Source organism: Neodiprion virginianus, chromosome 4 (genome assembly GCF_021901495.1).
Source record: "Neodiprion virginianus isolate iyNeoVirg1 chromosome 4, iyNeoVirg1.1, whole genome shotgun sequence".
NCBI lineage: Eukaryota > Metazoa > Arthropoda > Insecta > Hymenoptera > Diprionidae > Neodiprion > Neodiprion virginianus.
In genome coordinates this window covers 36,895,490-36,923,422 of record NC_060880.1, presented here as the reverse complement: position 1 = coordinate 36,923,422, position 27,933 = coordinate 36,895,490, and the positions used below count along the sequence as shown (strand labels likewise).

Below are 27,933 nucleotides of genomic sequence, written 5' to 3'. Positions count from 1 at the left end.
AAGGGCAGGCGGAGGCAGGGTCGGATAGAGTAGGGTGAGTGGCGCGGTGGTAGGGCAGGCTGTGCTTATCAAAATCGGCTCCGCGTCAAGGCGATTCGATAGTTTGTGCTAAACGTTCGGCGACGTGAGTGGACGTGCCCGCGTTGACGGAGTTATTATCATTTGTAGAAAAATAAATAGTAAGTGAAGGTTTAAGAAAAAGGAGAATACGTATAAAAGATAAGCCGCGGATTAAATAATGCCTCGGTATCAGTGAGCGGCGCTTGGTGCCGTACACCGCGTTTCCTTTTTTTCATTCCGTCTTAGTTTTATTTTTTATTTTTACTCTTCCTTTCTTTTTTTTTTTCTTTCCTATCCTCTACTTTTAACCGTTCGGTTCGCCATCCTCCGCGTGGTTTTCGCCTGGCATTGCGAGGCGTAACGCAGCGCGAATAAACGGTGCGACATTTTTTCACGCCCGGTTAACGGGCGAGCTTAACGATCCCTTATTCGCTTCCACGCTATCGTATTTATTATCGCACAACGTGCAGCAGGTGACAACCAAGGGATAATATACACGGATAAGACGTGACAACTTCCCGACCCCTCGCCGCGTTTTTCTTCTGTTTTATCACTTCCCAGCGCCGAGTATATCCTTCTCCTGTTTTCGGCCAACGGTTAAGCCAAAGAAGCAGGTGGGTGTCGGCCGCTCCGTTGCATGTACGCGGCTTGTGTGCAAAATGGAGCTCCTGACCTACTGCTCCCGATGAGGTTGAGGTTAGGGCGCCGAAACGCCAATCGATTCCCCTGCCCACATGCCGCTTATCGCTTACACGCATCCCGGGCGTTTTTCTTCCGGCCCCTTCTCTTGTTTCAAATCTGCACAAACTCGTACTTTTATTTATCAACTTCCCGTCCAAGTTTCTTGGTGATACGTCCGCTGCTGTTTTAAGGCGGGAAGCCGGAAGTTACAACCCGAAAATAAGGCAGGAAAGATATTCGACGGTAGTAAACAAAATTCGACGGTCCGTCAGTCTCTGTGCCCCGTGCGTCTTCCGTGACCGTTAGTGTTTTGTTTTCACGATCGTGATTTCTTTCCGCAAGAAGGTACATTACGTTCATACATACGCGCATACCTGTGCACGCAAAAGCGTGTTCAGTTGCTGAAAAGTGAGTACATACACACATACACGTAATAGTAGCCCCGCGAGTGTGAGCGCGTGTTTGTGAAAAAACCGCGATTGAATAGTTGGGAACGTGAAACTCGCGCGTGGATACGCTATTCGCGATTAATGTCTGGATGAAGTCCAGTTTTGCACTCTGTTTGTGTGTATGTGTTGTTTTTTTCTGTGACTTGTGTTCTCCATTTGAATATAATCCCAACCGTGCTTTACGAACAACAACAACGAGAGCAACGCGAGGTGGCGGCGACGTAACCGTCGATGATAATCCTATAATCCTCGCGAAGTCGATTTAGCACCGTGGAAACGATATCTTTTTAAATTGCAACGTTATTCACTGGGTATATTAAATAAAATACACGTAATGTAACTGTAAAAATGGAAGCGGCGATCTCTCGAGGGATTCCCGATGCGTGTCGGTTTTTATAACCGTTTCAACAACTCAAACTCGTTGTTACGTCGACTTGTTTTTTGCGATTCCTGCTGATTCACGGTGAGGTGATTTTTTTGTTTTGTTGACGTTTTTTTATTCACCCAAATGATTGTGCAACTGTTGAAGCGCCCGCGTTCACTTCACTTCCGGTACGTGAAGAGTTTGAAAGACGACACGCTGCCTACTTCCGTTTCTTCCGATGAATCGTGTTTCATTCATTGTTTCCTCTGCTCGTCCCGACTTTCTCCATATTTGCCGATCGGCGTACGAGGCGACGAGCTGCTTCTGATGCTTGCTTTCCTTTTGTCTTCGAGGGATTTCTTTTACATTCGAGTGAAATATTTTCATCTCTTACAACCCAGTCGCGATTAATGATAGAAAAACGAAAGGATGAAAAAAAAAAAGAAAAGAATGACGATCGTTAACGGTTGAAACAAACGAAAGTCGAAACTCTACCGTATGTTTAAAAGTAATCGCCATTTTTTGCAACTTTAGGAACCTTTGCAAGGAATCAACTACCCAGAATTGTCGAAACAAAAAAGAACTAAACCAGCGTTCGTAAATTGATCTTACTCGTCGTTCTAAGTGACGTCACGGAACACGCGTCAGTTGGACAGAGATTAATGTGTAATTCATAAATGCAAACGTGTGAATAGTAATGCAACCGTGTTTTACGCATAATAACGAGCGGTTTAAATCGGAAAAATACGTACTGGAAGACGAAAAAATCAGGCGCGAGTTACTACGTTTCATTCTTATCGTTGGCATCGGTGTTTTTGTTTCATCATCCTTATTTTTTTGTTCCCCTTCTTATTTTTTCACGCGGTTCTCAAGTATTCGTTCGTTAATTTGTCATCGTGAGTTCTTGATACGTATCGTATGCATAACGGGAAATGAATGTGTGGTTTATATTTTATTGGCAGACGGACAAACGTGATTTCTTTTAATTAACTTTTTCGCCCATAATTGTAGACCGTATGCATGAAAATCTTTATAGAATCCTACTTTTTGATTGGATTCAAAAAAATTTTAATCATCATCTTTCGCTACTTTGTATATATTCTCTATAAATGAATCTCTGCACTTTGTATTGACGTGTCTAGTTATAATTTACATTCGATCTGAATTAGAATATTATCTCGCGTTATAATTACCACTTTGTATCTTATCTCGATAATATATGAGGCTGAAGTTATTAACGTTATTGTAATATGATTTACGTTTCGGTATAATCGTTATTTCGATCAATCTTAAGAATTTCTGAAATGCAATAAATCATAATAATTAGTAAAATGTATAAATATTTTGAAAACTTGATTACCTCAAAGTCGCTAAACAATTGGAAAAATATCAATCCCGCCCCAAATGATTCGCCACGTTAACTTTACGAACTTGAACCTCACGGTAATATTACGTCTAATCTAATCTTGCTAATCGTCTATCAATAAAATCGTGAATATTCTATCCCCGCAGCGATTTTTTGATTTCGATTTCGCGACAGAAACACAAATACACGTGTATACATGCACCGCGTGTTTTCTTTTCGCGTTTTTTATATCTTTCAATTCTTCCGCAGTATATTACAGTCCACCTAAATACTCGAATCGAAAATGAAAATATTAAATAAAAAAAAACCTTTGAATCAAAGTAAAAAATGTTAAACGACACGGTTCCCCAAAAGTCATGCTGCTGTGATATCTCGATGGGCTATTTCAACCGACTGATACAGGTTGTAGACGGATTATAACTAACTATACGCAAAGTCGCCGATAAAAGTAGTAAGCATATAAGACAGTGGGGAAAGCAGTTGCCAGAGCCACGCTGCTGCTGTTGCGTTCAAATAAATGCTGATGTTGCTCCTCGTACAGGCTTGACCAAAAATCACTTTGCGCTTGCTGGATAGTTTAAAAGCCGAAACTCCAATAACGGAACGCGAGAAATGGAATGAAAAATAGGCGAAAAAAAAAGAAACAAGAAACGAATAAATTATTATCCTTCTCGCGATTCTGCAGGTATTCAACGTAGCTTGTAACGTATAATATATATATATATAGCATACGTATAATGTAACGGCCATACATAATATTTCGCGATTTCATCACTAAGAGTCTGTGCGTGTGTGTGTGTGTGTGTATATATATATATATATATCTCGGTGCTTGTGACGGTTTCTTCCTCTTTTTTTTTCCTGCCCCCTTCTTTCGCGTCTTGCGGAAAAAGAAATAACAACAGGTGAAAGTTCGGTAACGGGTTTTAATTAATTATCATTATTTTTATTATTACTTTTTTTTTTTTTTATCATTCATTTATTCTTTCGCTTCTCTTCCGAAGATACAATTATCGCAGATTCAAAGCAATTGGTCGTTCCTCTTGTTCCAAATAAGTAATACCGTTATTTGTTTAATCAATTTATTTTTTAACGTTTACATTTTCATCTCACCTTTAAATATAAATTATTATCGTGAGTGCTCGGAACGATTGAATGAAAAATGAAATCGATTCTCGCAGATCTTACCCTCCGTAACGTTTTTTTTTTTTTTTGATTTGCTTTCATCAAGTTTTAGAGAAATTTTTTTTATCGTCATCATCATCTTCAAACATCGGTCGTAATTTCTCGTTGCGTAGGGCTGAAACATAAAATCGTACGTTAAAAAATGTTGAGAGCAACAAGAATGAATAAAAATAAAAGCAAATAAAAAATGCCTTCGAAAGTATAAACTTTAAGCCAGCTATTCGGCGTGTTAGCGTCTGTAATTTTGAAATCCGACTTTCGATCGGGCCGAGGAGATCAACATAATGATAATGATAATCGTCGTCATCGTCGTCATTTCTCCTTATTTTTCTTTCTCTTTCTCTTTCTCCCGTGGAACAAACTCCGCGACGCGTCATTATACGAATATTACGCAAGATTAAAGACGTTGAAAAAAACCGCGAGAAAGTTACTAAATACTTGCCGAGTGCTGCTCGATGCTCGCTGCTAGCTGCTCACGGTCTCGCCGTTGCAACGACACTTGTTTACATATAAATCACATTTATCCGCGTGTATACATATATTATATATATATACATATATACACGCACGTAAGTAAGTAAATGCGTTGAACACTCGACGGATTTGCGTATTATATTTACAACAAAGTGGTAAAATGGCGCGAAGGAAGAGAAAGAGAGAAAAAAGTAAATGAAAAATGTCAATTCTTTTTTTTTTTTTTTGCTATGAAACGGGAAATGCAAAAACGGTGATTTTCTTTTTTTCTTCCAGTAATTATATATTTATTTATTTATTTATTTATTTTTATCCCGTCTCCATTTCATTTCACACCGTACACGCGTGTATGATAAATGTCACGTCCGCATAAAAATGTTGGCGCGTATTGTAACTTCTGTGAATAATCAACAACCCGTTTTCAGCCCCGCCGTCGCGTTACGTCAGGTTCGAAAGTTTTCGGTCAATAACGATTATCCTTATGTCGTACGTGTATGCTCCGTTCCCTGACAACTCGACCCACTTACAAACCCTGCCGCGAAAAATCATCTCGCGGTCAAACTTCTTATGCGCTTGCTTCGGGGAAAAAAAAAAAAAAAAAAAAAATAATCAGCGCGCGAGATTCGAATAAACATAAAAATCTGACGATATTTTTAAGTGTTCGAGGACAGTTTTCTCGAAATTTTTCCCATTCGACAATTTTTTTTTTTTTTTTTTTCTACTCACCATTTTACACAGTTATTTCCGCTTTGCCATTTCAATTTTGTAGATTCACTTTTATTTCTTTATTATTTTTCGTTTTTTCGTCATCCTGTGTTGGTAAAAGTTTGTTTGTTTGTTTGCGTGCGTGTATCGCTCTCTTTGATGGAATGCGACCGAAAGATTTGAAAGTGCGTAGAAAAAAAGGAAGTCATTTTTTTTTAAATATTTGCATACCTCACAGATTTTTGCACATAATCATATATATACTGTCAATATATATATATATATATATATATATATATATATATATATATATATATTGACAGTTCCATTATAAGATTTGCGATCAAAGATTTGAAAAATGATTTTAAAAAAGTAATAAATACGTGAAATATATTATAGATGATACACGTAATCGGTGGACTCGGCTTTTTAATTTGTTGTGTGTGTGTGTATATATATATATATATATATATATATATATATAGCCCTTTGAATTTCATTCCCACCGGAAATTCCACGAAGAAGATTTCACGAGATTTCAACGCGGTGACTGTATATTTGAGCTGTTGCGTAATGAATTTCAAAAATCATTTATTCATCTTTACCCAGACAAGTGAATGTTACAATACTGTATGTATAAGTAAAATAGCGAATAGACGAAGATGTGTATAATAGGAACGCTTTCAAACACTTGGATTCTCTATAAAATGATTTTGTTTAAAAACTAACCATCATGTGGATATATATTATTATTATTATACGTGGATTGTAATTAAGTGCTGACGAAATTTTTTCTTACTTTCATTATTTTTATAAAATATTGAATCGAATCGTTGCACGTTTAATTTTCATTTGCGGTTTGAATTCGCCTCGGGGATATCCCTGAAAGTTTTCACTGTACGTCACGCGTCGTCACCGCGTTGTAATTTATCATTACTCTCCGGAGTCCGGAGGTCGAAAGATTTGATGTATCAAGGATGCGACGCTGTCTCGGTTGTTGAAACCTGCTCCACGATTAACGTCGTGTTTTATCATCGCAACGAGGCTTGTACGGAAAATTTTTGGAAAACTTTCCTTCGATCGTCATGATAAATAATAAGTCAATATCGCATATACTGAGAATAATTTAATTTGTTACAGTAACTAGAAAAATTCAGTGAAACAGGTATCGTTGGAAAAACTGTTCGAATATTGTTGGAATTACGAAAAACGAGGAGAATAACTTTTGTAATACGTATGATCGATTGATCGTTTAATCGTCTATCTGTATACACACACGTCCCTGTTTATAATACACTGAAAAAATGCAGAGTGTTTTTCTAAATAAATTTTATGCGATATAACGATCTAACGATACCGTGTATTAAAAGAATTGAAAATGATCGATGGATTTCGTGTTTGAGGAAATAGTTTGACTGTGAAAAATATACCCGATAAAATTCCTTGTTTACAAAAATTTCCGTCATAATTATTGTCGTTGCTTACAATTTTGCAACGTGTTAAAAGTTTTTCTTTTTTTCTTTTCTTGTTCATTTTTTTGGATGTGTACGCGCCTTTATCACTCGCGTGTTCGATTCATTTACATGATTTTTATACGATTGGATAATTAATGACGCGACGATTTAAGAGGTGTGCAAAACTTGATGAACAAAAATTGACCAGTATTTCTTTCTTTTTTTTTTCTTCTTCTTCTTCCTCTCTTTATTTAATTTCTCTCCTTCCTCGACGGTTCAATTTGAATAAGGCGCGTACACACAAACGTGAATACGAAGATATAAATCGTTTGACAGAGGCGTCGAGTCCATCTCCTTAATCGATGTCAACTGTTACACGTAACCTAACCCTTGACGCAAGAATTCCGAATACAAAACTTATGTCATACGTGTATACGAAGATGGGTTAAAAATAAAAAAAATTAAAGATTCGTTTTGCCATTCGTAATACTGACTATTACTCATACTCATGCACGATCGGTATCAATCGGATTCCGAACTTGCGCGCATAACTGCGGTGCCTTATTTTTATGACAAAGTATTACCGCGGTTTTGCGATTTCTTTTTTTTTTTTTTGCCATTTCAAATCTCTCGTTTAGATATTGTGTCGTTTTTTTTACACATTACTTCGTGCATTAGTCTCAACAGACGTCAAACGCAAATGGACGTTGTGTTATTACCGGTTAATCGCTGCGCATTATTCAAAACTCACATATCGGTTGATTGATTGAATTTTACGTATTTAAAAACGTCTGGAGGAATTTTACGCGTCTGCTGTATGTAACCTTTGCACAAGCCTGGCTTCTTCTTTTTCGATTTTTATATTTTTTTTCTCACCATATTCCTTTCTACATTCGTTTAATTAATTTTTATTCCACGACGCTTCGTTCGGCTTTTTCTTTCGTTTTATTTTCTTTTACTTTTTTCTCGTCTTCTACATTTACATGCGTTGACAATTCGAACGTGAAGATACCTCGGGAGTTTCATAAATCAGGGATGACCGTCGGTGCTTCGAAAAGAAAAGAAATATAATCGAAAAACTTGAATTTCAATTCTAAAAGTATCGCCGAAGTAGCAATTGTTGCTATGCCTGTAGAAATTTGAAATATGCGAAAAAGTAACTCGGACGTTGTGATAATGATTGAGAAAAACAAAAAAAAAAAAAAAGACCATAATTTGCATCACCGTCAAAATTGAAAAATTCGTCGAGGAATTTGCTTTTCTCTCTTTTTTTTTTTTTTTTTTGGCTAAACATGAAAAACGGCATAAAAAACGTTCGTCAGTTTGGTACAGAATTACAAAGTTTTCGAAGACGACGAGGCGTCGAGATTGAAAGTTGGAAACCGCGTGTCTTGTCCAAAGATGGTAAATACGGAACTACATGTGTAATACGTAACGGAGCCGCTCGCCTTCGTGATTTCAGCATTTATTTAACGACGACGTGTAAATGCAGCAGCGAACTCGCATCGGCGGATAATATTAATTTCAAACCCTCTGCCTTGTCGCGGGACAAAGTGAAAGGAAAATAAAAAAAAAAAAGAAACAAAACTGTCGTATCGATTCGTTCGAATCTGAAAGGAAGTCTGGGATTTTTTTTTTCCTCAGTTTTTTGGTCTCGTGTGTATATATATATATATATATATATATATATATATATATATGTAGTAAATTCTATAGTCTAGCTTTCGTAAATTTCGAGGTCTCGTAAATTCTAGAATCTTCTAGAAAAAAAAATTGAACGAGACCTAAAAAATCGAAAGGAAAAAAAAAAAAAATAGATTTCGTTTCAGATCTGAATAAATTGAAATAACAGTTGTGTTGGTTTTTTTTTTTTTTTTGTTTTGTTTGTTTGTTTTTTCTTTCTTCTTTTCCCTTTTTATAGAATTATCCAGTGAATTCAAACTTGTCGTGTTGCGGGGTTAAAGTTATGAATTTGAAAATTTCCGAAAGCGCCTAATTCCGAATTATTTGGTGGCGAAACTTGAAGGAAAGAAATTAAACTTTTACGAAACAACAAAGTTTCGAATGGTCGGGAAGCCGACGACTCAAATTTCCGAAAATTCAAGTTACGATACAGCAAAATTACGAAAATTAAAGTTTCGATGGAGTAAAATTCCGAAAATTAAAATATACTCACACAGTTTACTCAACGAGTGGGTGTGAAAATCGGAAAAACCGAAAATCAGAATGACCAGAATTCCCAAGTTTAAAAATATCGAAAATCCAAAACAAAAAAAGATCAAAGTAGTCAAATTTGATATTTGTGAAAAAAAAAAAATTTTCTCTCTCCCCTTAAATTTACTCATAATACTAGAAAATGATTTTTAAAAGTGAAATCCGCTCTTAATTTTAATATTAACCCGTGCCCGAAAGACCCTTTCAATTTTTTGATCAATTTTCATGTAAACAATGAAACAACATCGTGTGACAACTTAAACTAATCTAAAATTTATTTTACCGCATTCCGCACATTTATCCGAATTTTTCAAGGTAATACGGTCATTATAGCAATGTAAAGATAAGAAGCTGAATTATCGATGCGTTATTAATCGCCAATAAATGCTTGCAAGATAATCGTTTTCAATTAGATAAAATGAGAGACTATTTGATTTTACTTAAAGAAGCAGAAATAAGAAATTTTTTAAGGAAAATTTTTAACGTCAAATAAAGGTGAAACTTTTACAAAAGTTAGGTGAAAATCGATGTAACATCTCCGAACATAATTAATTGCCAATCTAGCGTTGTAGTTTTTTGATCCGATTATTCTTCGATTTTCTCGTGTATACATTTCATGTCAAGAAAGTAATGCTGCAGAAATACGGATAACGGCATTGATTTTCGCAGTAAAAACTGTGCAAAACTTTTTTTCTTTTTTTTTTTTTTCGTTTCCAAATCTTTTATCTTGATAATAACTCCCATTCGATTTTAACTCCTTTAAAGGACCTTTGGTCCGCGGGTTAATGTTAAAATCAACAGCGGATTTCACGTTTATGAATCAATTTTTAGTATTCCGAGTCAATTTAAGGTGTGGGAGAAGAAAAATTTTATCTACAAACTATCAAGGGTCAAACTAACGTATACATATACACGTATATACATATATATGTGTGTGTGTGTGTTAATTAAAAAAAGAAAGAAACTTCCCTTCCAACGAGAAGTGGAAGCCTGGGCACCTGGAATTCAGATGATGCAAGGGGATCTAATTTGAAGAAGGCAAGTCGGACTAGATGCGGTATATATGAAAACACACACACACACACACACACGCACGTGTATCTATGTTTAATGCAGCGCGATGCCTCCACGTTAAGTTACGTTCGGCGAAATTAGGTCGGCTTAGGTTAGGTCGGACAAAGAATTATTCTATTACTGGCCCCGGAGGGATGCGTGGGTGTTTGAGTGTGTGTGTGTGTGTGCTCGTCTGTGTTTGCGTCGCCCTGTATTACGCTCCGGTACGGCACAGAAGAAGTATAAGGAGACGGTGGAGGGGGTGAGGGAGGAGGAGAAGCCTCTCATGTGTATTATTGATAAAACTTTACTACCAATGCACGTATAATATGTATACGGTAGGGACATCTAATGAGCCGGCTCGTCGCGCTTCGGTGAAGTCATTTGATAAAAATATAATTGAATTAAAAAATGACGTGCAATTATGCGTCTCTTACGTATGCGGCGGTCTCCGTTAATTCAACCACGGTTTTTTTTTTTTTTTTTCATCCACTCGGATCTGTCTCGTAATTGGTTATATATATATATATATATATGTGTATGTATATATTACAGTGAGCCAAAAAAACTGATCCATCGAATCTACGGTCTCATAAGGACCTGTTTACTGAGAAAAAAATTCTCCCGGTTGAAAATATTTTTAGCTCAATTTTGAAAGGTGTCGCTGGCCATTTTGAAAATTTCCCACTTGAATAACACGGAAATTTTATCATTTTTTTTTTTTCATTGACAATGGTGCAACTGTTGAACCGTTTTAATTAAAACATTTTTCCAAGCATATTCTTGCAGGGCATTAAATTTTCTAAACAAAGACTCCGGAGTTGATTTTTTTTACTTGAAATTCGTATACTATATATATATATATATATAAAATGAAATGAGAGGGCGAATTTTTAGCAAAAAAAAACAAAATGGAAATGGAAATTTTTTTTTTTCTCTCAATGCGGCAACTTTGATTTCATTGTTAATTTCACAGGGTATTTGGCAGTGTATTGGGGAGATATAAAAAAGAAAAATTGGCATCGCGGAACTCGACATTTTTGCCGAATAGTAATAACATTTTAATCGAAAATGGCCAATTCAAGGTACATATGATTTCCTCGTTTCCATGAATTATTTTAACGCTATTATCGCGTTAATTCATTCGCATCACATTCTTGCCGATATAATAAGTAAAGTACGTATCACGCAACGTCAGAATGCTCGATGTGATAATAACGAACGGGAACAGTTTTTATGTGAAAGGAAAATATATGAAATAATAAAAAGAAATATCTTTCCAAGCGATTATTAATGTGCTTCGTACGTAATTAATTTTCTGCCTCTATCGGTCTAAGGTAATAAATTGTATTTTCGAAAAAGGCGTCTAATTTATAACACATTATACAGACCTAATTTCAAACTTGTTTCGTTAAAAATTTCAGTTGTAAGATTCCATTGTCGTGACGATATTTCGGAAAGTTTAAGAACGACGAGAGAAGAAGTAAAAAAATACATTTTTTTTAGCAGCCAAGTATTTGTAATAAAAACTAAATTTACCATGCTTTTTGCTTGCAATAAATCAGCTGGTTCTTCAAATTCGAATCTTGCAATATTTTTTTAATTAAAAAAGTATGTTTTTCAAGTGTTTCTTTTTTTTTTTTTTTTTTTCTTCATGTTCCGATATCGGATAAACGAATACATAGTCCGATGCTGGATTGCGACAAGAATGACAGATTTCGTTAGGTTTCAGGCTTCAAAATTCTATATTTTTCTAAAATCTCAAATATTTACATACGTTGTCTTATCGTTAATGTAATGAAAAATTTCAGTTACAAATTGGCAAACGGTCGATAACAATTAATTGAATTGATTTTGCAATTTTGATTCACGGCAAAACGAGTCGAAAAATCCGATATTGATTGTATGTTTGTTTCTTTGTTTTTTTCGTTCATCAAGTTTCATGAATTTTTCTTAACCTTCGCTTACGTAAAAATCGGACCATACCACTCACTGTTTATTCGCGATATTGGAATCTGAATATCGCAATTCCGAGATCAGATTCGTAATCGGCAAATGGAAAAATCCGCGAATTAATTTATTCCCCGTAAGAATTACCCGATATTTCAACTCTCGCGGGATCGTTGAAAACGATTTGTTAAAAAAAACAAACAAATTACGTGAATAAATATCTAACTGCATTATTTGTTTACAATATTATTTCAGATACGTCAAGATGACGAGCGTAGTAGCAGATCTTGTACATGGATACAGGGATCTAATGGACAACAAGTCCGGTGAGTAAAAATAATAACTATAATTAAAAGTTTGGCAGAAGAAGGGTTTTTCATGCCAGATGAACTCGAAACGAATACTCTCTACGTTAAATCAGTTAATTAACTTCACACAAACACTGTACACAAGATTATTTTCTCCGAACAACAACGAGTCACTTCTTTTTCATATCTCTTATAAAAACTGCAATTATTCCCTGCAAAGCTAACAACAATTTTATCGAGAATTCTTTGTTTTTTTTTTTTTTTTATCTCTCGCGATTCGTAAAAAAGAAAAGAAAAATACACAATACATAACATACGTCATATTTGTATATATATATATATATATATATATATATATAGGTATATGTATAGTAGATGATAATTATTAATCGTTTACCAATTCATTTGCGGTCATTATTTAATAATCTTTTGATACCTTACTAGTTGAATTCATTTACTCTAATGTTTCATAACGCGTTGTGTAATAGAAGACGAATATATATATATATATATATATATATATATATATATAGAGAGAGAGAGAGAGGGAGGGAGGGGGGGGGGGGGGGGGGGGGATAAAAAATCCAGTATTTTATTCCGTGCTCGATCGTTGTTTCGTCGTTTTTATCATTCCACGCGATCGATCTATCACCGACTAATTCCCTCAACTGGGAATAATTATTCGCTGCTAAATTCACGACAACAATTTTTTACGCTCGGATGAAAAAATAAAAAAAAAAAAAAAAAACAATAAAAAACATACGCAGACGCAAAAAAAAAAAAAAAACATACAGTCTTTTGCATAATTAAACATTTTCGAACCCCTCGGGCAATATTTATAATAAATTGCGTGTTATAGCAAAGCGACCGCAGAGATACGTACATACATACATATATATTATATTATATATGTATATCAATTATTTATCATAGATATAGAAAATGGTCGGCCATGAATTTTCCGTTCAATAATAAATTATAACGTCGATGTGCATACGATTACGAACCCGATCTATCGATCATTAGGGTTAACGACACGGCGATGATCCTTGTCGACTCTATTATATATATATATACATATATGTATATACACGAACGAGCAACTTGAGACGCTGATAAGTAGTACAAGTGCAATGGTGGCCTATAGATTGATTAGATGTGTGTGTTTGTTCGCATATGTACATGTATGTATTTTAATACCCATGTAAAACTGGTATGGAATACAACTGCTGACGATGCTATTTTTGTTTGTTTTTTATTTCCACGCTATAAAATTAGCTCGCATTGTACGGATGGAGTTGAAAAAGAATTGCCTTGATAAAAATATAACAAACAAACAAAAAAAAAAAAAAATTAATTTCATTCATTCGATTCGACTACACGTTTCTGTTAAACGATGTTTTTGTAACTTATTCGACTTGAATAATACAGTTTACTCGAGTTTGAATAATATAATAAAATATTGATATCTAAACGTTCGTTTTGGTGAAACGCTGCATATTTTGATTACCGTAATCCCAACAATATTCAAACAGTTTTTTTTTAAACAATGCCTGTTTTACTGAATCTTTCTAGTTAGTATAAAAAATGACAATTTTTCACAGTGTAGAAATAAAACTCCTTTGTTTCTAACATCACAATTTCCTTCTGTTTTCTGTATGTAGTACGTATTTTTTGCCACATTCGACGAAACGGATCGTCTTGATTTTACATCGACGTATAATTTCGTGCAAATAAATGAATAAATAATTCAAACAATTGAACAATACACAGGCAAATCTCGCAATTAAAATTGACGTAGGTCGCGGTGCGTTTCAGAGTCCGGCGAAATCGTCGTTTTATGCGGTGCAATAACAAGACAAGTCACGACACAGAGTTGTCATCGATACTCTCGGGTGGCTAGGCATAAAGTTTAAACTTTAAGGTATAACTTTCACCGCTTAGAGTCAAGAATCGGTTGCGTATATTGAATATTCATACATACGAGTTATTTCGTAACCGGTAAACCCGTATGATAGTATGCCTGTACTACCGCAGAAGGACACCAGCACGCACGACATTTATGGGGCATTCCCTGCCAACTCTCCGATTAATCTCTCAACTTTATCTCGCCTACCGCGCGGAACCTTTTTTTTTTTCTTTTTTCTCTTTTCTTTCTCGCGTCATTTTCACTATATTTTTTTTCTTTTTTTGCTCCCTTATGCTCGGAAAAAATTAAAGGAAGAAGCGGCCTCAGACTGACCATGAGCAAGCCCTCGAACTTCCCGTAGAAAAAAGAATAATATCGAATTCGAATTTCAAACTACGAATACGATGATTTTTTTTAATTTTAATTTTGAACCACTGTAACGGATCCACCGTTACAAATTTTAGAAGTCTGGTCTTGGATTCGTTATCGGTTACCCGGAAAAACTCCGCCTACTTTCCTATATTTTTAGATTTTTTTTTTTTTTTTTTACCACCGTATCGGATCGCAATTTTTGATAATCTGACGAACGAACCAAAAAAACCTCACGGTAACAATTTTCATTCAAATCCATTCGTCCGTTCTCAAGGATTCATCATTTTTATTTGTTTTTTTTTTTTTTTGGAATTCTGTTTCTTAAATAATTGAAAAAGTAGGGAAGTTGGAAAAAAAAAAAAAAAAAAAATGAACAAAATTTCCTCGAAAAACGAAACCGACTAATTTTCTTGTTTTTGTTTTCCTTTTCATATATATATATATATATATATATATATATATATATATATATATATATATATATATGTATATATATACACCCACTATGAAATTACTAGTAATTGGTCAAAAATTATAATTCAAAAACACACGTTGCACTTGAAGAAGAAAAATTAGTCCGGACATTTGAAAATTGTCTAGCAATTATCATTATCCCGTGTACACGTGTAAGTTCGTTTCTTTTTTATTCCAACAAAAATCTATATTTCCACATCGTAATCTTAATATATATAAATCTCGTGTCACGATGTTTGTCCTCAATGGACTCCTAAACCACTTAACCGATTATAATAAAATACGCACACCATGTGCAGTTCGATCCAACTTGAGAGATAGGATAGTTTAAATCTCAAATTATAGTCGCAATTATAATATATTGCTAATTATTTGTCTGTTATTATTTGACAGTCACAATTATCTGTTAACTCCGAATGATTCTAACAGATGTCGATACCTTTCGACTGGGTTGAGTAAGTAATCAATAGATGGCGCTGCTATGGTAAATCTACGAACGTGTCATATAAGCTACACTAGCAACCCATCCCGGCTTCGCACGGGCATATAATAATATAATAAAAGAAAATACACAATGTTTACAGTGAGTTTCTAGAAAAATAACATTTATATTATTACTTAATATTATTATATGCCCGTGCGAAGCCGGGATGGGCTGCTAGTAATATTATAAATAGGTGAAGTTTGCTTGTTTTTATGTAAGGTTTAATTTCTAGAATCGCTGAACCGATATTAAAAGAAATCTTTTATTAATCAAAATCCAAACCATCGTTGAGTAACGTCGGTTATAATTAATTTTGATAAAAATAAGTTTTCATTTCGAATATTCAATAATGGTAAATTACGTCGGATGAAAAAGCACAGCTCGACTGCTTTATAGGCGTGCGTTAACCGAATGGTTGGATATACGTGAAAATAATTTACTAATCAAATATTAGTCATCGGTGGATCTAAAAAAAAGTCATCCGTGCTAAGACGGGACGGTTCCGGTTAGTTACATAATAATTTCGTCCTCTGATTCGATTTCTTCTTCACGTTTATGTTACTCGCGGATTACGTGAAAAAAAAAAGACAACTTCAACTTGATTAAATGTAACGAGACGTTGTCCGAATTAGCATTAAAAGTAATCATGACCACAGGATCCGGTTCACCTTTTAAAAAATTAACTAAACCGCAAATTTTTAATTATGCGTGTGAAAAAAAAGCACACTTTGATCGACTTCGATTTTACGTGGTTACATTTCCTGTATCTACATATTAATTCTGTTTTATACCATACAGCGTGAATATTTCTATACAATTTTTAACGTGGATTTTTTATTTATTTTTTTTTTTTTCTCCTTTTTCTTGTTTCTTACTCCTTCTCTTTTTCATCCGCTTGAAATATCAACACCGCGTTCATTCATCTACTAGTGTACGTATAACCTCCATAAAATCAAACTATCAAGGTTGTTTTGCGAGAGCTGAAATTAAGAAGAAAAATAACAGAACAAATATTTGGAGAGAAGAAAGAGTGGATTTCACGGCCTCGGTCTTGCAATACTAATAATAATAATAACAACAACAGTAATGATAATAGTAGTAATAGCAATAATAACGATGATGATGATGATGATGATGGTGACGATATTATCATAATTCTCAACTAGGAATACTTAACCGCACGTGTGAAAGTATGAAAGATTTTTTACTAATACAAAAAAAAGACAGATTTTGAGGGTGTGCAATTCGTCTAGATCGGCTGTTATGATGATGTGATTTTTTTTTCTTTACACAACAGCGCTAACGCTCACTAAAATCACGCGGTTACAAATTTTTCGGAACATCATTACTTTGGCAATAAAATATATACTGAGAAAAATAGTTTTTTCCCACGCTATTTTCATAAGAAACTTCGATCACAGTGCAGACAATCTGTTAGAGTTGAGGTAAGAATCTAGAGACAATGAGGGGATTGTTTATGAATTATTTAAAGTTGATTTGAAGGGTGGAGCGGAAAAAATTCACTGCTGCTAGATTTTCTTGCAACTGTTGCGAAAATTTAACGCTCGTGCAACGATAAATTGACGTTAAAGCCTCGTTTAACTAAAAAAGTAGAGTAAACCTCGGAAACTGATTTTGCATTGCAATAACCAAAAAAGGATCGACGATAGCGCAAAATTGTTACGCGTACCTCGTTTTTCGTAATTCCAACAATATTCAAACAGTTTTTATTTAACGATACCTGTTCTGCTCAATTTTTCTAGTTACAATGACAAATGAAATTTTTCTCAGTGTATACATGTACACGTGCGTGGAATTATCGTACAGATTATTCCTCTGTGTAATACTCGATACGAATTATGAATTATCAAACGAATTTTTGTAAATCTTGTTGATGTAATAATTAATAACGAACGCGATGATCCCGAACCGTGGATCAAACGATTATGATGACTAATTCAAGCATGTACCAACATATAACGCGTATCAATTAGTCTTCATCAATTTACACGATTTATTTTTCTTTGGATCGCGATATACGTATACAAGATTGTAACAAGTATTCATATAGACGTTATATTCCTTATCGATGCACACACACACACATATATATATATATAGACGTATCAAGTTAAGTGAAGAAGTTTATAGAGATATAACTATGTTTATTATCTAGCGGACCGAATAATTAATCTCAATTATGTGCCTCGTAAAATGATAATAATAGATTATTATCCATCTAATTATACTCGTATGTAATTTTTTTTTTTTTCTTTCGTCGGCAAGAATATTGCAGTGATTTACCAAAATTGCCTCTTTAATTTCACGTGTTTCTTCTTCTTTCATAAATTTTATTTATAATTCCAATTCCAATTCCATCAATTTCGATGCCAGAGTTTTTTGACTTTTTTTATTTCTTCTTTTTTTTTTTTTTTTTTTCTTCCATTTTGAAAATGTATTAAATTGAATGGTAACAGAGGAATTTGCGCTACGCGATCAGGGAAAAACCTACGATTTATATTATTCCAAAACGCTTGAGGAAAAAAATTTACCGAAACGAGTTAAAAGATTATTTTTCTTCCGTTATTTTTTTTTTTTTTTTTTTTTTTTTTTCGTCATACCCGTTAAGATGACACAATTTTTTTTTATACCGAAACATTTATTCGCTCATGTAGAAAGTGAATTGTTTCTATTTTTAAATCTCTTTTCCTCGTTCTCCCTCCTTCTCTTCACTGCAATTTTCCTCGGCAATGTAAATTATTACATTTTTTTTTATTTATTTTTTTGTTTTTTGCTTCACAAACTTCCTCATTGCATATTTATAATCGAGGATAATTATACCGAGATATTGTTATACCGACGTTTTATTACGAGAAATTCGACTATCATTATTCTCTTGATTTCAAATCTCTTGAGTTCTCAAATATCTTGCGGAGAAATATCTCCATACGTCAATTAAACACGTTGTTCATACATCGATCATAATTATATCACATTGTCCGCGAATTAAGTCTGTAATTGGGTGATACACGTAAAAAAAAAAAAGATAAGATTTCGTTCAATTGTAATTTGTATATTTTAATTTGATTCTTATTTAAATACACACAATTGTTCAGAAATGATAAATTTCTAAAAAATTTTAATCGTTTCGATAATTTCCAACGCATTAATTTTCATTGCAGGAAAATATATATATTTTTTTTTAAGTCAGTAATATAACTAATTCAATTTATCTCTTCTCCATATTCGTTGTAATATATAGAGAGTAAAAGGTTGAAAAAAAAAAAGAAGCATCAAAATTGGGAATGATGGGTAATAATTTTATTACAGATCCAAGGGTGAACGATTGGGCGATGATGAGCAGCCCATTTCCGACCGTACTTATATGCCTGAGTTACGCGTACTTTAGTAAAGTAATAGGACCAAGGCTAATGGAGAACAGAAAGCCCTTCAATCTGAGGCACGTCCTTATCGTCTACAATTTCATACAGACAGTATTTTCAACATGGATATTCTACGAGGTGCGTATTTTTTTTTTACGACGTATGTACAACCGTCACTTCTGCAGCTTTTATACATGTATTACGTAACATACACATACCGGGACAATCTCTTGAAACTTTAAAATGAACCGCGCATGCGCCAAACAATTAAATCTCATTGGTCGGCCAAATCTTCCCGCAGCGATAATTTTGTCCGCGACGCAGGCGGGCCAACCTACGCAAAATGTCTGCGTTCGAATTTTCAAAGAGCGTAAGCGTTGAATTCCGAGCGTTCTTCGAAGAATCAACTTTCCGACCCGACAACAAACGCTTCCGAAACCTTTCCGAGTCGCTGCCTCGATTATTTGAGATTCTAACCTCGAAAATTCGTATCAACCGCATCGCCGGCAGAAAGAGTTCGACAGCTGAAAACTCGGATTGGCCAGCCTGCGCGAACAGCCGATAAAACTCGCGCATGCGCGGTTGATTTTCGAGTTTCAACAAATTGTCCCGGTATACATGATGTACGGGATCTAGAACGTTCTTTCCTTTTCTCTCCTTATAAATACGTCTATAATGCAAATATGCGTCATAATTTATATTGAATGGATCATTATTTGGAACAAAAAAAATTTTCGAAGCATTTCAAATGAAATACGTGTATTATAAATAACAAGCGGAATATATAATTCATTGGTTTAGATTGAGAATTAATAGTCAACAGAAATAATTCCGTTGTAATCGGAACGAAGATTTATAATAGAAAGTGAAATTTGTGTAAATGAAAAATTAATTGTAATCGTTCGTCGCGATGGAAAAAAATTTTTTTTGACACGGTGTAGTTTTATCACATTGCAATTTAACGCGTGTGTAAATAAGTTGACGCAAATTGAGAGGAGCGAATATCAAGCATCGCGTCGCAAACATGCAGATGATCCTTTATGAAAGTACGCGCGTTAAGTCGAAAAGTTACGTCCGCGTTTTGCGTAAAGTGTAATGTATAGTCTAGAAGAGTTTAAGAGGTTTAATTGGTGCTAATTTTTCAATCCCTGCAGTGGTTTTTTTTTTACGTTATAGTCGAGACACGTACGTACAACAAGTTTTATTACGCTTGGTTACACGATTGCGAAATTTTATCAGGCTGAAGTTTGCAACGTTATTATAACGATGCATCTTTAAAAAAAAAGTTGTTATTTTGCAACTTTAGGATTAACTGAAATTTATCAAATTTATTTTGCAATTATTACACGTAGTAATATGTAATATAATGTAATTCCACTTTAAAAGCACTTTCTTTTTTTTTCTTTTTCTTTCTTTTTTTTGCAAAGAATGAATTTACTCGAGTTGAGAATTGATTAAACGACACGATTTTATAGCGGTTGAAATGCGTTACAAAAGAACACCCACAATATTTTCCGATAACTCTAGTATTTTCGCTATTAATCTCGAAGAAAAAAAACGTGAATTTTTACACGATATCAACTTTAGTCTTGAATAACTTTTGAAAGATTCGAATTATCTAAAAATCATAACTGACCATTTTTTTCTTTTTTTCTTCACACAGAGCTACAAAAATATGTATCGAACATTTACGTAGATTGCCTCTTTACCGAAGTGCAAAACTAGGAATTAAACTAAAACTATATTCGCTTGTCAATCGTATGGCAAATGAAAAATGGCTTCCAGGAACCACTAAATGTCAACATTAATAGCTATAATTTTCACAGGCGTCTAATAAGACCACTCCAATACAAACCATGAAAAGTGTGACTTTGATAAAAAAAAAAAAAAAAATTCGATATTTTTGGACCGCTCTAATATGTATACACATATGTATACTTATACACCGCAAGGTATTCGAGTTACGCAAACTAATAATCGAAAACGATGATGAGGAGAAATTTTTTGTTCGCGGATAAAATAATTCATTCTATGTATGTGTATGTATACATATTATAATATATATATATATATATATATATATATATATATATAAAGGTATTATATCTACGTACATTTTATAAGAAATTCATGCTTGGTCGCAGATAAAAGTTTTTATTACTTTTTTTTACCCCGTTCTACGTGTATTACGACGCAGCATAACAATATCTTATTATTTCAATTCTCATTTCTTCGCATAATATCTGCGAGATAAAATAATTAAAAAAAAAAAAAAAAAAAGGAATTTTTCGATTCTTAATTTTCAATTTGAAACAGTTGCGTATAAATGTGAAATTTGTAGAAACTACTTGGAATGAGAATGAAAGAGACTAAGGGGAATAAAACAATTTGTCTTTTAATTTGTTATAAGGCCGGTTGAATTTTGCCCCGATTGCAGGACTCGTTTTTTTTTTTTTTTTTTTTTTTTTTTTTATTCCAACGCCTTTTTCAATCCGTTTATTTTTCATTTTTCACAGTACCTGATGAGCGGCTGGGCGAGAGGATACAGCCTGAGGTGTCAGCCAGTCGATTACTCAAACAATCCGTTGGCCCTGAGGATGGCAAACACTTGCTGGTGGTATTATTTCAGCAAGTTCACAGAATTCTTTGACACGGTAAATAAGGAATTTTAAAAAATTTGTTCAATTCTACGTTGAATTTTCTATTTTTTATTCATTTTAATTTAATTTTTTTTCTTTTTTTTCCTTTCTTTCTTCCATGTCTCTTCATCGTCCAAGTCGATTTCAACCGATCTCTTAGATCGTATCGCATACAGCGTGTAACGTGTAACGATGCGTTGCTTGTTATACTAGAGAAAACTTGTTAATTGCAATATACGTTTTACATAATAAGCTTTTATTTTCTCTTAAAACTCCTTTTTCTAATCGTATAAACAGTTCGGCAGATGATATAATCGCAAATACGTACGACGACTTGTTAAAAATAACGCCTTGAATAATAACATTTGCAAAACGAAATGTGCACGAAATACACGCTGCTTTATTCTCGTGTACTCAGGCCGAAGGTTCTAAAAATTTCGTTAACTTTCGCACTCGGAATGAATATATTTATTAAAATAATGTTGTACGGGTTTTGAAGGCGGTGGTAAAATCTGAAACCTTGACACGTAGCTGCGTAGCGAGAATAGTTCAAATATACCGATCGCGCTTACTTACCGTGAAGAAAAAGCAAAATAAAATAAAATAAAATAAACAATACCGTTTCGAAATAAAGAAGAGGCTAACAAAAAAAAAAAAAGAAAGAAAACATCAAATATCTGTAATTTCATTGCGGATTTCGCATCTGCAGTTTTTCATTACACTGGAGATACTTTGCAGTTATGATAATTTTCTGTCGTACCAGTTTTCGAAAATACCATAAAGTATACGTAAATATAAAATCTAAAAATATAAATATAAATATAAATATAAATATATATATATATATTTACACACACATATGTATAAAACGCACGTGTATTTTACAATTCGCAAGTTAAATACACAGAGTACGAAATTTGTTTAGTAAATTGTTACCTATAGGTATAATACGATAGACAATCTGAAAGTTAAATGGCTTTTTCTGATAGTATTTATACTTATATGTATATATATTATACATACATATATGTGTTTACGAAAAGCAAAATTCTTCACGCCGGTGTCAAGTTGCTAAAATAAACAAAACTTGCGATACGTGTATGCGATGATAAACATGCTGCAAGCTTATTATACTACGAAAAATACTTACACACTCAATTACGCGTACAGTTTTAACGATCGAATCAGAATAGCGAATGGGTAGAAAATAATTTCGAATCTGACGCTTCGTTATAATTTATTTGTAATTACGAATTTTTGATAAATGAATTAACTTGTTGTAAATTTATTGATCAATTGTTCTTGCGACGATATTTGCAGTACGAACTTTGAAAAAAATTTCAATGTTTTTTTATCTCAATTTATCGGTCTTCTATTTACAATTTACGAGTATAAAAAATTATTAACGCTTAACGCACGCTGTAAATCTCTTTATTAAATGCTGCCGGATTTCGAGCCGAAGTTTATATAAAAACAAAAAAATCTGTTTTATTACTTGACTTTCGATCAGTTCCGTCTAAAAAAAACTTTATCCACCTATTTAACGATTTAAATAAACATAAAAAAAATTCCGACAGTCAATCCTAGTGCGTATCATCACTCGGTCGCATATACCAATACATTCAACGATTATAATCACTCGTAATAATCGTATAAATTTTCTTTTACCTCGCGTAAGATAAATAATTTATATATATATATATATATATATATATATATGCACATACATACAAGTAATATAAATATACATATGTATACTAAACAATCGACTTGATCACCTTGGTATTACGGCGTTCGGGCAATTATATTTATACCTGTATTAATAACTTGCGATACGATTTGATGGGGATGGTATTTTTCTTCTCACTTTCGAATAGAGTGTAATAATGCATTTCACTATGTATACATATATGTATATGAAAGTTTGGTCAAGTGGATTTTTACATACGTATGTACATATATTACATTAATATATCGACGTTTTTGACTTCAATTTTTATTATTGATTTCCGGATAGTAATACTTGCCATTCGCGTATAAATATTATTATCGCAGTAAATATAAAAAGATGTGAAAAAGATTTACTCAACAAATATATATATATATATATATATATATATGTGTGTGTAAAGTTATTAAAATACGGATAATATGGAAGAAAGAGTAAAATAGAGAAAAAAGCTTCGGTCTGATACTGTATAATAATAACAACGTATATTACGTATTATGAAGCGCTATACCGGTTTATTTGCTAGTTAATTAATTATGTAACCGAAACATCGTTGCACTCGGTGACGTGTAGGGACATTACAATAATTTACACCTCAAGTATGTTGAAAATAAATGCAGCGTATATGATAACAAGCTGAAAGTAAATAATGAATGAACATTTTTATACACCTTTGGTCCGCGTCGGGTTGCGATTCGTGAGAATGTGAAAAAAAAATCTTTATTCAAAAAAGGCGGGGGGGGGGGGGGGGGGGGCAAAAAGAAACGAAGAGAAAATCATCTGCTTGTGTTTCCTGCAACAGGTGCGGGTAATAGAATATAACCATTCGTTGTGTTGTTGTTGTTCTTTGTTTTCCGACTTGTTCATTATACAATATTTCTACATCTCATACATGCAGCCAGTTGCGATTATGTTAAAAGTCAACAATTTTCAGTACAAACACCTCGCGTAACGTGTATAACAAACGTTTCCGTAAAATGACGAACAAATATACAAGAATTGAATATGACGCAAGGAATTTCCCGGTTGGAAAAGCGTCGTTCAATGATAATTTTTGAATATCATTAACGTGTTGCATCGCCGTGTTTTTTTTTTTTTTTTTTTCTTCGTGCCTGCATTTTTCTTACCCTCCGCGTATCCTCGAGCACTCGCCACTTTACAAAAGAGTAGTGAAAATTTTCTCTTCGTTTTCTTATCATTGATAATACATATGTATATCATTTTTCAAAATTCGATGGATTTTATCGAGAAGTAAGAAAAAAAAAAAACACACACACACACGCATCATGCGATACGTGAGAAATCGAACGATCGGTTTTGAAGAGAAATTAAATTGCGAAAGTTGTGTTAATTATTTTTTCGATTTAACTCAACGTGATTAAGTTTGTTCTTTTTTTTTTTGTTTTCACGCGCAGCTCTTCTTCATCCTGAGAAAGAAGAATCAGCACGTGTCCACCCTCCACGTGATTCACCATGGCGTTATGCCATTCTCGGTTTGGATGGGGATGAAGTTTGCACCGGGTGGCCACAGCACGTTCTTTGCCTTACTAAACACCTTCGTTCACATCGTTATGTACTTTTATTACATGGTGGCGGCGATGGGTCCCCAGTATCAGAAATACATATGGTGGAAAAAGTATCTGACAACGATGCAGATGGTGAGTGCGGTTCGATCGAGTACATTGATTAAAATCGAACACGAATACGAATGAGAACGCAGGAAGAAGTCTAAAGATTAATCGTCGATTGATTCGAAGTTTCGTTAATCTTTCTTCGTCGCCTTATGTTTCCCTTTCATATTTGTGGTCAAGTCAGTTTCGTTGAGGCCAAATCTCTCGCGAGCCTTGAATTTGATCAGCATACTTTTACACGGTTTCATTAAAAATCCCACGTCAATGGTCAGATTCAGGGTCTAAACCTTGTGGTGCAAAAGCCTTGCAGAATTTCACAAGAATTTCTATTTTTTTTTTTTTTTTTTTTTCTTGTATTTATTAATTTATTCATACTCATTCAGCGTCCTATTTATATACCAAGTTTTGAATTATAACACAGAGTGCCTCCTCTTTTTTTTTTTTTCTTTTTTCTTTTTCTTCTCTTACGTGCGAGATAAAAACTTGTAGAAAATTTGAATTCTCGTAACAACGTTTGACATTATGATTCACATATCTATGTCTCAATGATTGGATCGAGTAAAAAACGTCTATATAATACGAATCTCGTTCGACAATGATAAGATAATGCGATTAATATAAATGCACGGAAATGATCACCTCATTTCCTCTTCACTGACAATAAGATTACAACGATCGCTTCTTCTGGATAAAATACTTGCATTAAAATAATCCAAGCCAAAGATTGATGACATGATCGATAAGAATACCGACACCGATATTGGTATATGGACAAAAAACATTAGAGAAAGAGAGAGACAAAAGTCAAGAGCGGCCCAGAAAGTCATTTTATTTCCTGCTTTTTAAATTCTAAAAATTCTTGCCCTACGTCGTTCTTTTATTTACTCATTCGTCTACCCAACATGCAATTGTGAATGAGATAGTGAATACATGAGTAAACATTAGAAGATTTCATATTTGCCCATTCATCTTCCTCTCTTCACCTGTTTAGATTTCATAATTATAAATTTACGAGTCACCTTCTTTGATTGATATTTACATAATAATATACAATACTTTTTTACGATGTCACTACATCGTCATCATCATCATCATCATCATCATCATTCGTGGCGTAAACGTACTTTCGTTCAGGTTTTATTACCATTTGGATCGTAAATATGGCTCATATCGTAAGAATTGAACAAACACAGAGAGACGATTGCGTGTTGCGTATATATGTACATTTTTTTTTTTTTTTTTTATTCACCCCAGTTGCACAGTTATTATAAGTTTAAATATTCGAACTTGTTATCTTTTTTTTTTTCCATCATCGATAAAATGAGATCATCGCACTTATTTTCACTAAAATTTAAACCGATCCGATTGCGATATCTAATTTGTGACGACATGTGAACGCTGAAAAGTGTACAATGCCTGACTAAATTCTCTCGTTTCATTTCGCAGGTCCAATTTGTGATGATAATGACGCACCAGTTCCAACTTCTGTTTACGGAGTGCGATTACCCGAGGAGTTTCATGATCTGGATCGGTCTCCACGGAGTGTTGTTCCTCGGTTTGTTCTCCGACTTCTACAAGACGAAGTACACACGGGTTAGGTCTGATGTGAAACGAGAAGCAAACTCAGGCGGTTGCATGCCAGTCTTAGAAGACGATACGAAACCTCATCAAAATGGTGTATCGTCGTATGCAACGATTTACAACAAGGAGTACAACAGTTGTTACAGCAATGGAACGAACAATGGATACGTAGCTAATAATAATACGGAGAAAAAAGTGGCCTAAAATCAATCGACGATAAATATTAAAAAAGTAAAAAAATCACTCGCGTGTGAGAAAAAAAAAAAAAAAAAATTAAATAAACAATAATCGAAGAAATAAGTAAACGAACGGGAAAAAAACCAAACAAAGAACAAAAACTTGTGTAATTACTGATCGCAGTTACATGAATATCTGGCGAACCAGTTGCTACGCATTTCTCATTGAAAAAAATTAAACAACAAAAAATATAATGAAATTATATTAAACAAATTACGACCACAACCACCACCACCGCCACCACCACCGCCACCACAACTACTACTACCACTACCACTACTACTTCTACTATTATGCCGCTACCACTACTTCATCTGTGTGCGACTCCGAACTATTAGTTAATAACTGTCATCAATCGCCGCATCGAAAATGAAGTTATGACGCGCTATTATATTTCGCTGAATAGAAAATATTTGGGCACACAGTAATAAATAATCTATCGATTATATTAAAGATTATAAATAATTGTAATATATAACGCGTTGTGCTGGTTTTTATATATTTTTCGATGGGTGGGGAGAGGGGGGGGGGAGGGGGGATACTTGGGAGAGTGTGTGTTAGTCGCGCAAATTAAATAAAATATATATAATATAAATAAACGATTGATTAATAAGTGAAATAGCAAAAAAAAAAAAAAAGACACAACAGAAAGAAAATATGAGTTGGGAAAAAAAAAAACAACGGTATAAATAATATTGATAATGATAATTCGTGTGTTCCGCCTAGACGCTCTACATCTATGGCCTCATATTTCTTCTGCTCCCACAATACGTGTTATATGTTTGGCTATATATACAGTATTCGGCAACTAAGTTCGTGTGTTCAAGTTCAAATATACGTAACAACGTGCGTGCTTCACGTATTTTTCTTTTTGTCTCTTACTGTATATATGCGATGTATATATATGATGTGTATACACACACACACACACACACACACACACTACACCGTAAATAATGATTAGCACTATTGTTACAAGTTTCAGGTTTAATTAATTCCGGCCCTCTCTATTATTGTTTAGAATTCAATAATTATTTACTGTCGAATACAATTGAGTTATTATTAGTATATTAATACACGTTCGATATCATTCTACAGTATGTTACACAGAAAGACAGAAAGATCTATGACAGATTTTTAATATGCGTTGACTTTGTTGTCATTATTATTTTTGTGTGTGTGTTTTTTTTTTTTCTCTCTTCCTCCAACAGTCAAGATGATGCACAGAAGA

The 27,933-nt window shown here is 33.9% G+C and overlaps 2 protein-coding genes and 1 long non-coding RNA gene across 5 annotated transcripts in view; 1 reads left to right on the top strand and 2 right to left on the bottom strand.

The window, feature by feature from the left end:
- The window catches only part of LOC124302903 (uncharacterized), a 592,781-nt gene that overhangs the window by 262,243 nt on the left and 302,605 nt on the right, over positions 1-27,933 (bottom strand). The window lies entirely within an intron of this gene.
- LOC124302776 (elongation of very long chain fatty acids protein AAEL008004-like) lies at positions 46-26,863 on the top strand. Of its 3 annotated transcripts, none has more exons than XM_046759323.1 (6): positions 46-179; positions 12,211-12,281; positions 18,833-19,023; positions 21,402-21,539; positions 24,669-24,911; positions 26,331-26,863. In XM_046759323.1, exons 2-6 carry the CDS (start codon positions 12,221-12,223, stop codon positions 26,667-26,669), a joined length of 972 nt encoding a protein of 323 aa, XP_046615279.1. In that variant the 5' UTR covers positions 46-179; positions 12,211-12,220; the 3' UTR covers positions 26,670-26,863. The 3 variants fall into 3 exon arrangements, with proteins under 3 accessions (XP_046615279.1, XP_046615280.1, XP_046615278.1); XM_046759324.1 differs by lacking the exon at positions 46-179 and adding an exon at positions 9,894-9,990; XM_046759322.1 differs by lacking the exon at positions 46-179 and adding an exon at positions 11,022-11,090.
- On the bottom strand, positions 4,137-5,526 carry LOC124302799 (uncharacterized). The gene is made up of 2 exons (XR_006907780.1): positions 5,306-5,526; positions 4,137-4,220 (listed from the first exon to the last, which is right to left on the bottom strand). It is a non-coding gene; the product is annotated as an uncharacterized LOC124302799 (long non-coding RNA).